The sequence below is a fragment of the Macrobrachium rosenbergii genome, chromosome 36, assembly GCF_040412425.1.
Source record: "Macrobrachium rosenbergii isolate ZJJX-2024 chromosome 36, ASM4041242v1, whole genome shotgun sequence".
Classification (NCBI taxonomy): Eukaryota; Metazoa; Arthropoda; class Malacostraca; order Decapoda; family Palaemonidae; genus Macrobrachium; species Macrobrachium rosenbergii.
Genome location: NC_089776.1, coordinates 14,476,576 through 14,490,726, shown reverse-complemented (window position 1 = coordinate 14,490,726; position 14,151 = coordinate 14,476,576). Strand labels below are relative to the sequence as shown.

Here is a 14,151-nt window from a genome sequence, read left to right as displayed (position 1 = left end):
TATCCCACTGCTGTAAAAAGTTGATGACAACGTTGACAAGTGAGAAAAAGGGAATGTTATCTATGGAGTGTTTGTCTGCAAAGAATACTTCACATTGTTTGTTTTGTAGCTTGACATTCAGCTCTTACCTTTTCTGAATTTTTAAGCAATAGGAGGTCTATACACAGTATACAGAACAAATAGCTCACAGTTCATTATATTTTTTCTTGTATTTATTGAGTATTGTAGCAGCTAATGTGCAGGAGTAACCTGCATCTAAAAGCAAAAAGATTGATGCATTTCTTCATTGTTTACTTATTCACTGCTAACCTATGGATTATTTTCAGGTGTCCGCTTCATTACTGGAAACCAGTCTCAAGAGGGTGAAGGCAAAGAAATCTAAAATAGACAGTGAGACAGGGCAAGAAAAAGAAAAGCGAAAGCATTCTGAGGAAGAGACAGAAGAAGCTAATACTTTGCAAAAGAATAAAAAGCCTAAACGTCTAAAAGAGAAAGAATCAGAAGTAATAGATGGTAAAGTTTCAAAGGGTCAGCAAAGCAGTACATCTAATACATCAGAGAGTAATAAGAAGAGCAATGTGAAGAAATTGTCCAAGAAGAACTCAGATAATGTGAAAAGCTTAGATAACAAGACCAACTCAGATAATGTGACAAGCTTAGATGACACAGAGGATCATGTTGTCCCTGCCAGTATCCCAGTGAAAAAGAAAAATAAAAATGCTAACAAGAGAAACAAGTATAAGGAACTAAATACTGGAAAGAAGAAGAAAAATGCCACTTTGGTTAATGGAGAATTTCAAGAGCAGCCCTCTCATCATGAAGTGGTCAATGTTAATAATACCGTTTGCAGTGAGAATGTCACCAACAAAGGTGCTTCTGAGATTTTGGAGACGACTAACAAACCGCTGTTGAATTCACTGAAATTAAACCCTGATAAAGGTGACAAGGATATTGTAGAAAAAGCTGATGGCAAGATAAAGCCTAAAAGCCATAAAAGAAAGAAAAGAAAAAGCACACTCTCATCTGATCAAATGGATGCAAGTGTAAATCCCGGTGTTGAAAGTGGTAATTGCAGCACAAACATGACTTCAAAAAAGAAAGGGAAGAAGACTTCAAAATCCATAATGAAAGATAGCAAAATTAGCAAAAAAGTAAATCTTGATAATAAAAAAGGAAAGCAAAGGAAATTAAGTGATGAAAGTGAAGAGAAAAAGACAAAAATAAATGGTGATAAGAAGAAAAATAAATATTCCAAAGACTCGGGTATTTGTAAGAATCAGGTAGCGTTAGGCGACAAGGAACCCAAAGATGCAGATGATGAGGAAGTGGATAGTAAACTTAGAGAAGATTTGGAAGAATATCTAAATGAATTGAATTTTTCTAATGTGAACAATAGCATTGCATATGATACAGAGTCCTCAGGTAGCATGGAAACTTCGCTTTTGGGAAATATCAGCGATTCAGATTCTGAAGACGAATACATTGAAGATGAGGCACAAAAGGAGACAATCATTTCTTCAGAGAAAAAGGTTGCAGGTAAAGAAAAAGCTTCAAAAAGTAATCAGGATAAAAGCAAAGTTATTACCCTGTCAAAAGAAAGCAAAAGTTTGCCTGCTTCAGGCAAGAATAACGAAAAGCCTTCACGTCCACTTAATCCTACTTCGAGCAAGAATGAAGGGGCCAAGTTTGATAAGGATATTTTGAGTAGAATGCTGAAAGACTCAGGAGAGAAAGGCACAAAAGCAGCGTCAGGAAATCCTGCACTCAGTGCTGCAGAAGAATTAAGAGAGAAAATGAAAAATCAGCTTAATGCTGCTAGATTTAGGTAAGAAAAAATTTTCTCACGTTTCATGTTTCTCATGGTTATATTTCATCAGAATCTTCTTCCTCTGCATCTTTTCCCACTTCTGTGTAGGGTTGATGTTTCTGATAGCTTTCCTCCACCTGACTTAGTCATACACATCATCCACTGACAATTGTTTGTCTCAGATCTTCTTTAACAGTATCCATCCACCTTCGCTTCAGTCTTCCTCTTGCGTTCCCACCAGGTTCATGCTTGATCCTATCCATTTCTGTCACTCACCATATCCATCTAAGCATTTTAAACTAAGTCCATAGACAGATGCACATGCGAAGGGGCTGAGTTTGTATCTCTTTGATTACTATTCACTTAAAATTGCAAGTTTGTTTCAACATGAGTACGAACCTGTGCTTTCACATATGGAGCACTCGCACTAAGTGTACCTGTATGAAAGCGTAGGTTTGTATGTTAGGAAAAATACAAATTACTTTAGAATTTGATATTTTCTCATAGTGCTCTTGGTGAACAGTAATAGAAGATTTTTAATTAGAATATGTTTAGATTTTTGTAGTAATTTTCATGTTAATTTATGAATAGCAACCGAACCTACTTTACAGCAATGTGCTGATTATTCAAAGAGGTTTCTGTTAATTTTTTTTTTCCTTGTCCCATATTTGTGCTCTTACTGGAGTGAAGTACTTAGTAAGATTTGAGGCTGTGAAAGACTGGGAAGACATGAGTGGCTTGATTTTACGGAGGACCTTTCCATTGATGATTAGGATGCCATAATGTTATCTTGGTGACGCGAACTTTTAAAACACAGCTTTACCTATATTTCTACAGGCTTGTGAATGAGCAGATGTACACGGCTACAAGTTCTGAGGCAGCGAAGTTATTTAAATCAGACCCTAACTCTTTTGAAGCCTATCATACAGGGTTTAAGGCACAGGTTGCTCGATGGCCAGTGAATCCATTGGACAAGATTATCAAGTGGCTGAAGAAGAAGTAAGTTTTAATGCTTGTATCTCCAAGCCGATAGCCAAGTCGGCATTCAAACAAAAGATCGAATGGCTGCCTGAATGACTGTCTAGTACACCTGTTCTCCAGGTGTGTTTCAAATGTTTTAGCTCTTATCATAATTCTCTTTGCTGCCATTGTGTATAGATACTTGTTGGCATTTTGTGGCTGTTTGCTACTATCACGGTAATGTACGTTGATTTTCCTAGGATTCCTCCATGTGGAATCAAGGCTGAGAACTTCAGGTTCTGTTAATTAGCAGGATGTTAAATTCTTAGGAGATATAAACTGTTTATGCCAGCTGCAGTGGTATAAAGTGTGATCTTGAGAATAGATGTGAGGAAGTAGGGATTTTCGAAGGACTTTCTGCTTAAGTTCATTAGATAGGAAGAGAAGGGAAGCAGATAGATTGTGAAAACAGTTAGTTAGGTCAGGTTATCAACCTGTCATTTCTCCCCATCTCCAGGTCCTTCGTCTTTAGTTATCCATGCTCTGTCTAGGCTTTCCCTTTGCTAATACTTTAGTTAGTACCGAGGCTTCCTCTTTAGCTCCACCCTCCGCTCCCCTTTCAGTTCAGAAAAGCGTATTGAGAATTTAGAGCGGGACATAAACCACATTTTGATTAGTACAAGGTTTGTCTGAATTGGTTCCCCACATAGTGTACGATCATTTTTGCGTTTCCTTATAAGAGGTAAGGTGTCGGTGCCCCCCCTGCCTGTAGCCCAAGCCTAGGACTGCCCTGTGACAGTTGGAAGAGTCTGCTGCCAGGGAACCAGGTCTGTTCTCAGGGCGATGTGGTTCTGTGCCCTCCATCACCTGCCTCTGTTTTTCATGCTCACAGTCTCGCATATACATTAGTGGAAAGATCATTTTGGTAAACGTTAATCTTCACTACTTATGCGACTTCTGCCATCATCAACACATAGTATGACTAGTTATATAGGTATAGACAGTTATATTAAAAATATGTCTGTAGCAAGTTTTACTTATTCTGATGTTATGTCGACTCGGGTGATTGTTTAACCTATCTCTTCATCTTTTGCTCATTCTAAATCCTTGTCTGCTAGCCTATTCCTCTTTCTCCATTGAAATGCGCCTGTTCATTCCTTACTTGCTTTTTCTTCAGCTATTGGCAAATCTCTTACTTCTGCCTCAATTAATGTCTCTCTTTCCAAATCTACCATGGTTACAGTATCTTCTGTTGTTTCGAAGCTAGATATTATTTTAGCTACATAGTTTTTGAAGGATGTGTTGTATGGGAATTCTCTCAAGTATGTTGACTTGCTTTTGGATGAGGAGGGAGAGTCGTTGCCACTCCTCTTTCCCCCACCCCCCAACATTTCCCATTCTCTTTTGGCGCCTTGTTTTCTTTCACTTAGCTGACTCATGTTGCAGTACTCAGCTGCTGTCGCCTCCTCTCACCAGCTGTCTCCTACTGTCGCCCTCTGGCTGAAGAAAATTTTGAATCGGGGGATCTCCCTCAAATAGGTCTCACTTGCCTTCGAGTATTTCAGCGCCCTTGAAGTATTTGGGGAAGAGCGCGTTTCGTAAGTTTTCTCGTACTCGGTCACACAAAGCTCCCTGTAGATCTGTCTTCGGTAGGAGGCTTGGTTTCTTTTCTCTTTCCTGTGAAGAGACGAACTCAAGACTGATAAGTGCTTTGGACATGCTGAAATGGAGTCTCAGTTTAGATTGTTGAAGTTTTTATCTTTTATTGAACTTTTGTTCAGTATATTACCTCTGCTCTGCATCAGCTTAGAGAGAATGAAGCACCAGCTTAGTGTGTTTGTGGTGCCAGCATTAAGGTTTCTTGGCGCCAGCTGGAGTTTAGCGAGGAAGAGTGTTAGTTTTTAATTAATTTCTGATGCTACAGTCTGTTCTCATGCTTATGCTTATACTAACTTGGTTTGGAGGAAGGAGAACACTTATGCTCCTATCTGTAGTAAGGGCTTATGCTGCACAGGTTAAGGCAGTAAGGGAGGATATATTGGTTAAACCATGTTTTATACCTTTTGGGAATAAGTTTAGCCCTCAGGTTCTGGTAGATGGCCAATTGCAGGCCTCCTGGCATGCTTGGAGAGACTTAGGAGCAGAACTTTGCATGTTAGAAGCAGTGAGGGGGAATTATGATTCGTTTTTGGTTACCCTCCACTGGTTTAATCCCCTATAGCTGTTCCTTCGTCTTCTCCAGCAGAAATCTCTCATTCTTTAGTAGGAGGTTGTAAAATAGAGAGAATGAGATGGACCAGGCAGTAATTCACTGGGATTTTACCTCTGACTTTTACCTAGCTCCCTAAGCAACTGGAGATTGGCGGACTTTGCTGGACACATTGAGACTGAATGACTTTACGTGTCTGCCCCCATGCGTTTTGTTTTTCCAGCATGGTTTTAGTGACTTTCCAAAAGAACGATCAGATGTTTTGGTGGACATGTAGGAGACATTTTTCTCATACCAGTACATCATCAATCACCCAAGTTTTTTCAAGGTGTATTTACTGAGTAGGTATTGCTATTCAAGGTGCTTTGTTTGGGCTTGTGCACAGCGTCTCAATATGTATTCACAGGGAATTTGTTGCCCATAGGTGGATGAGGTCAATTTTTAAGAGCAAGAAATCTTTTCCTCTAAGTCAGGTGGTTCAAGTTGGCCAGCTCTCGACAGTATGCCAAAGGCCAAGGATCTGTTGCTTCACCTGGTTCAATCTCTGTACATTATAGTTTTGAGCCGACTTCCCTAACTCCTCATTCTTATTCAGTGATGTGGGAGTGATACTCGAATTTACAGGCTTCTCTGTCAGAAGTTGAATAGGCACGTGCTTCTTGAAGAATTTTAGCCATGAAGGAAGCTCCTAAGTGGTAAGGGCTTTCTTTAAGAAACATGGCCTCACTAGGGATTTTGTCAGAATAATCAGGCTCAATTACAGTATAGTCTCAGCTAAGAGATTACAACTTAGAGCTAATGTTCATTAAACTTGTAAGTAATCTAGGACCATCATTGTCGCCAGGTTCTGTAGGAGGGACACTGAAACCAAAAGCTGACCATTTTATTTTTAAACCTCTCTCCAGGTTTTGCTTTTTCCCCTTCTGTTCTGTAACACAAAAAGAATTTGGACTAGTGTCATTACACTTACATACAACATAGAAGGGTCAACACTACACCTGTTAAAGCTTACTAGATGTCAGGGCAGTGGAATGACCATTGAAGATGCCTAGCAGCTTTGTCCCTGGTCAGAAACAAAGTCGTAGGAAAGATTGCTTCTTTGAGTGAAATGAACAACATGATTTTGGTTTGATAGTTCATTCTGTGGAAGAAGTGTTTTTGGCGACTCGGGATTCAGAAGAAAAAACTACCTACAGAGTGGCCAGTACATCCACAAGTTCAACAGTTGCTGTGGTATTAGAGGAGCACTCAGATGTAGACTTATTAACCAAAATCGTGCAAATATCCCTTTTCCCAAGAGCAAAACATACACTCTGTAAATATGAAAATGGTGATTAGAAGTATAATAAGGCAGTCTGCAGAAGCCGAAACATCCAAAATTCCTAGGAAAATTGTAAGCAGTGCACATATTGGTAGACACAAAAAATGATTAGTTGACTGCTGACTGCAAGCCTTTACAGTATCTACCTAATGCACCAACCTATCTATTCCCTTTTCTTTACAGGGACCAAAGTGTATGTGACATTATTAGAGATATTTTCCCTGCAAATCTGGTACAAAAGCTTGGCTTTTCAGGTTAATGTTGATGATTTATGAGTTATTTGGAAAGTAAATTTACATGTAGTATACATCACAGAAGAAGTAATTTTAAACTAAAACACTTGTTTTCTTCAACAGGCCAAATACCTTAACAGTTGCAGACTTTGGTTGTGGTGAGGCAGTCCTAGCAGCGAGCGTTCCTCAAAAGGAAGTCCATTCCTTTGACCTGGTGGCTTTAAATCCAAGGGTAACAGTTTGTGATATGGCTCACACACCTTTGCAGTCAAAGTCAGTAGATGTGGCAGTGTTCTGTCTGTCATTGATGGGCACAAATATCAAAGATTTTTTATTGGAAGCCAGCCGTGTCCTCAAAAAAGGGTAAGATACAGTGTTATACTTCATCCATTTCAGGTGAATTTATTCAGTTTTTTTTTAAGATTTTCCACAGGTAAATGGAAGTAAAAAAGGTAAGTTTTTAGTTACTTTATAAAAGAATTAATTATGTAATATTGTATACACGCGGAATGGTACCCAGATCTACTAGCCTTGCCGGCAGAAGCACCAAGAGAGATTCCCCCTTGGCACAGCCTTCTGTGCCAGCCGCACATTAAGAGTTTCACTAGTTGGGAGCTCCTGTGAGCAAGAGGCTTTTCTCGCAGATCAGCGTCGGAAATGTCTGGTTATCTCAAGGTCTTCTACAGCCGTGTACCAGGGAAAGGGGGCTGTCTACTGTGATTGGTGTTGTCATCGGGGTTTCTCTCCTGTCGGAACTACTATTCAACAAGTAGTAGACTTCCTCATTTTTCTCTGAAGGGAGCAACTGCTTTCTGTGTCAGCCATCAAGGGCTTTAGGGCTGCTCTGGGTTTAGTTCTATGTTTGAAGGATGTAGACTTATCATACTCTTGGGAAGTCTCTGTTTCTCAGGAGTTTTGAGCAGTCCTGTTCCCCGAGAGATGTTAGACCTGCTAATTGGGACCTAACACTGATGCTTAGCAGTCTCATACGCAGTCCATACGAACCCTTACGGGCTTCATTAGATAGAAATTTAACCCTCAAGACGATTTTCCTTTTAGCATTGGCTTCTTCGGAGAGAATTAGTGAAGTTCACGGACTCTCCTTTGACATTAAACACACGAGGGGTTAGGATTCTGTAGCCTTCGAATTTGTCCCAGAATTCATAGCTAAGACTCAAAATCCCCCGGATCACAATGACAGATTCAAGTCTTTTTTTATCCCTTCCCTGGGAGATTTTTCCATGGGTCCAGTGGTGGCTGCTCAACAATTTGTGTAGCTCATCCAATGCCCCTAGCAGGACACTTTTGTATCTTTCCTAAGATGTTGGTTCTGAAAGTGATGACTGGTCTTCTTCATTTCTCTTTCTTTTTCTCCTGTACCGACAGGCAGTGGAGAGAATTAATCCATCATGCACTGGAACTGGTAAGATACAGGTGAGAGAGCATCGTTCCATTGTTTTTTTTATTGCTTCTATACAATACAAACTATATATGGAAGCAAGTCCCTTCCTCTCTCTTACAAGGGGAGAGAGGAAATGGCAACAAACAAGGTTGGTGGCTAACGTAAGTTTTGTTGTCTCCGACAATTACAGGTTCTTTATATTCTTAGAAGACACAATGTAATAGGAGTTCACATTGTCTCTTAACCCAGATGTCTGGCTGCTGAGTAACATTTTACTTAACAGATCAGAGGCATATGGCTCCTTCCTGTGTCCTACTTTGGCCAGGAAGTTAGCCCAGGTGCACTGAACCTCCAGTCAGTTCTGAAGCTTTCTCTATCCTCCCTCCAAGAGTAAATCTCCCTTACATTAAGACCAAAGGTTTGTTCTGTATATGAACAAATGACAAATTTTAAATCAATTTGTATTTTTCATAACTAACAAACCTGCAGTCTTAATGTATATGACCCACCTCAAGTTACCTGGGCTAAAGCAAACTGATGCGTTGTAGCTGGGGTGGGTTAAGGTAGGTCGACTATGCCACCTCCTTGCTGCCATCTCGGTTAGTTCCCGTTGTCACCAAAATCCTTGTATTTTTTTTTAACCGGACTCTGGCAGGCGCTAGAGAATTTTTCCTTTACGTTAAGACCGCAGGTTTGTTAGTTACGGAAAATACAAATTTATTTAAAATTTGTCATGTTATATTGGATGAGCACTTGGTCGTCATTAAGACATCGAACTTTCTTATGATGGCTGAAGAACCAAAATTAAAAAGACTTACCAGTTTCATCAACATACACAACAAGAGGGTTTTCATCTTAGTAAGCCCAGCAACATTCCATTGTAATTTAGGCAGTGGAACTTTTCATTAGAAAAAAGAAAGGAGATTGTCAGAATAATGTTAATCCAGCAAGAAATAAAATTCGTTATTATGAATCCACGAACCTTGAACAGTCTTTAACTGTGTGGAACACATGAAGCAAAACATTTCAAAGATAGATCTTATCACATATGCTCAGCCAACTCCCTGGTCCATGAATTTATGCCGTTTTTATTCTTGAACAAAAATTGTGTGACACCGTTCACTTGAAGACCACTGAGCTTTTCTACTGTGCTTTATGACAGGATATAATATTCAGCGCATTTTCATTCCATCTTTATCTTTGTTCTGTGATTTAATACTATGTGAGTTGTACATTACATTAACTTTCAGTAATAATAATAATAATAATAATAATAATAATTAATAATAATAATTAATAATAGTAATAATAATAATAATAATAATAATAATGCGCTTGTCTACCTCCCAATTCGTGAGTCCATTATCGATGAGAATCTATGCCGCACGTTCCAGCTCTCCATGGGTGTCAGTCCAGGATGAGCAGTGTGAGAGAGCTCTTCTGACGAAGGCGCTGATGGCAGATTGCTTATATCTCTCGGGGCACTCACTCTCTCCATTTAGACACATGCCCAGGTTCGTGGGTTTCGAAACCTACGAACTTGGTCATGTGTCCAAATGGAGAGAGTGAGTGTCCCAAGAGATATAAGCAATCCGCCATGAGCGCCTTCATCAGAAGAGCTCTCACACTGCTCCTCCTGGACTGACACCCATGGAGAGCTGGAACATGCTGCCCAGATCCTCATTGATAATGGACATACGAATCGGGAGGTAGACAAGTGCACTAGAGGAGCTGTGAACAGATGGTACCATCAAGAACCTCGCCCCAATGCCTCTGATGACATCAGACTTTTTTACTGAGGAAAATTCCATAAAGGATATAAAGAAGATGAACATGCCCTCAGGACCATCATTGAAGGTAACATCAGCCCGTCCGATCCCGATGAGAAAATTAAACTCGTCGTATTCTACAGGAATAAGAAAACCAGCAGCCTGGTGATGAGAAATAACCCAGCCCCACTCAAGCAGGTTCCCTTGAAGAAAACCAACATAGTCTACCGATACAAATGCCCCATCCGAGAGTGCCTTAGCTCTTACATTGGTATGACTGCCATGCGCTTCTCCAAGAGGATCTCCTGTCATGCCCAGAAGGATGCCATACTTAATCACACCAGGACTGTCCATAACCTGAGTTTAAAAAGGAATGACATTATCCCTAACATAGAGATAATAGATCAAACGACCGACCATAGCTGCCTACGCCTCCTATCCCTAACATAGAGATAATAGATCAAGCGACCGACCATAGCTGCCTACGCCTCCTGGAAGCCCTACACATCGGGATAGAGAAGCCGAGTCTCAGTACCACATAGGAGACCTTCCTCCTCCCGACATCGGCACAAAGGGCGGCACCTACTGGCACCCTGGATGAGCAAACCAATCAGGACGTCCATCTGCAGGCAGCAACCCTCCGAATAACACACTTATTAATGTGCCTTCACCCAAGGAGAATCGCCTCAGGCAGCCAATGAAAAACCGACCTGATCTGAGACCCCCTACATATTCTGCCACAAGTGCCCTGTGTCTCCAGACTCATCCCAACGTCCAGAAGATGACCATGGAGCTGGTCGAAACATGTCGACAGAAAAAGTACTAAAAATACCAGACAGACGTCAGAAAAAGAAAAAGAAGAAATACCAGCGAAAGTACCATCCGGAGAATCTACGGATTTACATCCCAGGTTTCAGTAACCTGCTGTAATGCTTTAAAATAAAGAATTTCTGCTGTAAGAAATGCGCTGTTTCATCCATCGAAATATGAACATTGGACAGTTATTGACTAATATTGATGTGCAGGAAAAGCAAATTATTAGAAGAAATGAGAAAACTCAGTATAAAATCAATTCGCAAAATGCAGCCATTTTATTTGACAAAATAATAATAATATCCTTTATTTCAGCTCAGGGCCATAAATATGGAATGTATAAATACAATACATACAATCTAGGTACATAACATGATTAAAATAATAATCAGCAGTACTGCATCCACACAGTTGCTGAAGAAGTAGAAAAAATAGAATTCATAATACTGTAATGGTAATGACAGTAATTTTATGGAGACTAATAGTTAAAAAAATATTAAAAATGATAAATGAATGTAAATGGCTCCCTATTGTCATTGAGGTTCCTCATTTGTACAGTAATATTTACTTAGCATTATTATGCTTGGTAAGTGCCATTACACAAAGAATCTTTCCAACACAAACTCATTACTTATGGAAGCTCTCCTTTATAAAAGCTTTTTGCCAACTCCCTCCATTTTTCCCAGTGACAAGATTTTTTGGCAGTTACGGCTACCTTTTCTTTACCGCATCTGCTTTGTCATCCCTTCCAAATGGTGATTCAGACTATACATGATTGATGTGCACCTGGATGTGTTTCCTACAGTTGACAACTATTCAAGAATGGTAGGTTTGTATATGAACTTGTTTTATTGTAAAGACAGTATTACAAGTGAGGGAGAAGGAAAGAATACTATAAAAATGACTAAAATATATGATGGTAAAGCTTAAGTCATTTAAACTTCTTTGTGATTATAGTAAAAGGGTTCCTCGAAAGATTATATCCTTGTGAATAATTTTGGATTAATTAGTGAGTGTTACAGGTTTTACACCAAAACTCATGATTAGCTTTGTTTATTGTGTGTAAGCAGTATCTTACTATAGTGTCCCACATGGTACATCAAGAATAAAATCATGGCTTAAGGGTGCCAGTTTACTTAGAGTTGTCATTCTTTTTTCAGTACAGAGTGTAAATACATCCACTCATTTATTTAATATCAGAAATATATCGTTTAAGATTGTCCTACCCTGTATTAAGACTTCATATTTTACATCAGCTTGACCTGTCACAAGCAGAGAAAGATGGCCCTTCCTCCTCCCTTCACAATAGTTGCCTGGAGCCACTGGTCAACTTACTGTAGCTCCTCAGTATTCTGCCAGTCTTGTTTTGAAATGGATGTCTTCCATGTCACTGCCAATGTGACTGATTTTGTTGGCTTCTTTCTCACTAATTCCTCAAGTTATTTTGTTATTCACCATATATATGGTGAATGATGACCATCAATTGGTGTGGTGTTTTATTCTTTTATTCTTTTTGTTTAATTTTTATGTAGAATGTGTAGCCTTAGGCCTTGACAAAAGAATCTCTGGCCTGTTTCTTGTTTGATTTTGGTAATACAAACTAGTTATGAGGGGTAGGCTAGCGAGCTCTTTTTCCAAGTCAATTTCTGCCTTGTCCTCAGCTAACTGCATGGACAGATCAAGAAATTTAGGCTTAAAAGCCAAATATTAGAACAAGACTACATTCAGCGATACTGGGTCACTAAGTTGAAAATCTTAACTATTATAGAATTGACTGTATGTTGTTACATTGTTGTTGGAAGTAGTTGTAACTTTTATAATTCCCCCATTCACTTTGGAGCCTTGGATTCCTTGGAAATCTCAATCCCATGATCTTTAAATCTGCTCCTTGGTTTCAGTCAGCTATTCTGGGAATTTTTTTAATGCAGGGTTGCCATCTTATGGCGGATTTGATCTTAAAGCCTTTTTCAGCATCTTTAACAGCATTTTACAGTGCCGTTGATGGTGCTAATGGCAAGAATAGGCATCCAGTTAATGGCCCTGTAACTTGATCATCAAGTTACAGCATCGTTAAAGCGCCAATAACAGTGAAACACCAACTTACGGCAGAAATCAACCTACTTCACAGCGCTGGAACGGATCTCCAGCCATAAGTCAAGGACCCACTAGTTCTTCCACCTAAATTGCAATTCAGGCTAATGTAAATGATGGTTTTGTTATGAAACAAATGTAGGTTTTTGGAAACAAAACTTAATTTTTTCATTTGAACACATTATTGCATTAACTTCCTTGCTCCTAACCTAGCTTATTATTACATAGACAACTCAGTGATTTGGCTGATTAATAGATAACAAATCAATGATTCGGCTGATTAATACTTAGATGGATAATTTGAGGTTCTTTCATATTCAGAAGCCAAGATCAATGGGGATGGATAAGAAGTCATGGCCATCCAGCCTGCAGACCTATTTTTTGTTATTCCAAATAGTGTGTTTAGGATTCATGAAGACCACAGATGTGGGCTAAAGTGAACAGTGGGTTTGTATTGACAAAATTTTTCTTTTTAATTTTCAGTTTCCTTTTGCAACACACAAAAGTAAACTGAACCACGGTACAATTTATTATTGATCTTTATGAGGCATTCAGTACTCAAAACATTTGAAGATTTAGTGTTGAACTAATCTGATTGTAACAGTAGCAACTTCAGTAGAGCACCATATACAGTACTCTGCACTGTTGGCTTGCAGTAAATGTTAACTTGAAAACTTTTAAACCCAGTTATAGGGATTTAGTTTAAACCACAATTTTCCATAACTACTTTTGTATTGCCAGGAATTCTTCAGAAATTATTAAATCACATTTCATCATCTAACAATCTGTTGTCATGTTAGAGGTTGAATATCAAAGGAAATTTTATGTAGTGCTGCACAAAAACTATCTTTTTTCAACAGAGGTATCCTGAAGATTGCAGAGGTGGAAAGCAGAATTAGCAATACAAAACTCATTATGGCCCAGATAGAGAAGTATGGATTCAAATGTACTTATTCAGACACATCCACAAAATATTTTTACATGTTTGACTTCAAGAAGTGTTTTAATGTAAATAAGAAAGATGTTCCAAATGTTATATTAAAACCATGTAAATATAAGAAAAGATAGTGAAAATATTAATACACTGGATTTGTAAAGAAAGTTTGTAAGTTATTGTTTTTATTAGTAAAGGAAAAAATTTAATTTCTCAAGAACTATAGGAACTACCAATATCAAATAATATATTTATTACTAAAATTCAGTCAAATACCAAAAATAAAAGTTACACACCCTAATGTTTATACAATGATCGAACCTCTTATTTTACGTATGCAGACCCCCATTGTGCAAAAGTTGGTTTACACATGACCTTACTCATGAAAGAAGTGTTAAGCTTTATCCCTGCTGAGCATTATGTCAGTGAAGAGAAGCCCCCTACTAACAGTTTTGAATAAGATGACTCAAAAGCTCAGAAAATTTTACTGTCCAGAAGTCCCACTTTTAAACCATCAGTGCTAACTGGAAAGATATTGGAGTACTTTCATGTTAAAGTCAGACAGATTTATTGGTTCTAGGAGACCAAAAAGAAAAACAGGTGAAGAGTCAA

General features: G+C 38.8%; 1 protein-coding gene across 2 annotated transcripts in view; it reads left to right on the top strand.

The window, feature by feature from the left end:
- The window catches only part of LOC136856658 (DNA ligase 1-like), a 202,603-nt gene extending 188,763 nt beyond the window's left edge, over positions 1-13,840 (top strand). For both annotated transcript variants that reach the window (XM_067134674.1, XM_067134675.1), the window contains exons 2-5: positions 327-1,825; positions 2,645-2,806; positions 6,654-6,893; positions 13,466-13,840. In XM_067134674.1, the coding sequence (XP_066990775.1) occupies positions 327-1,825; positions 2,645-2,806; positions 6,654-6,893; positions 13,466-13,673 (2,109 nt within the window). In that variant the 3' untranslated portion in view covers positions 13,674-13,840. The remainder of the gene's footprint in view (positions 1-326; positions 1,826-2,644; positions 2,807-6,653; positions 6,894-13,465) is intronic.
- Positions 13,841-14,151: the final 311 nt, after the last annotated feature.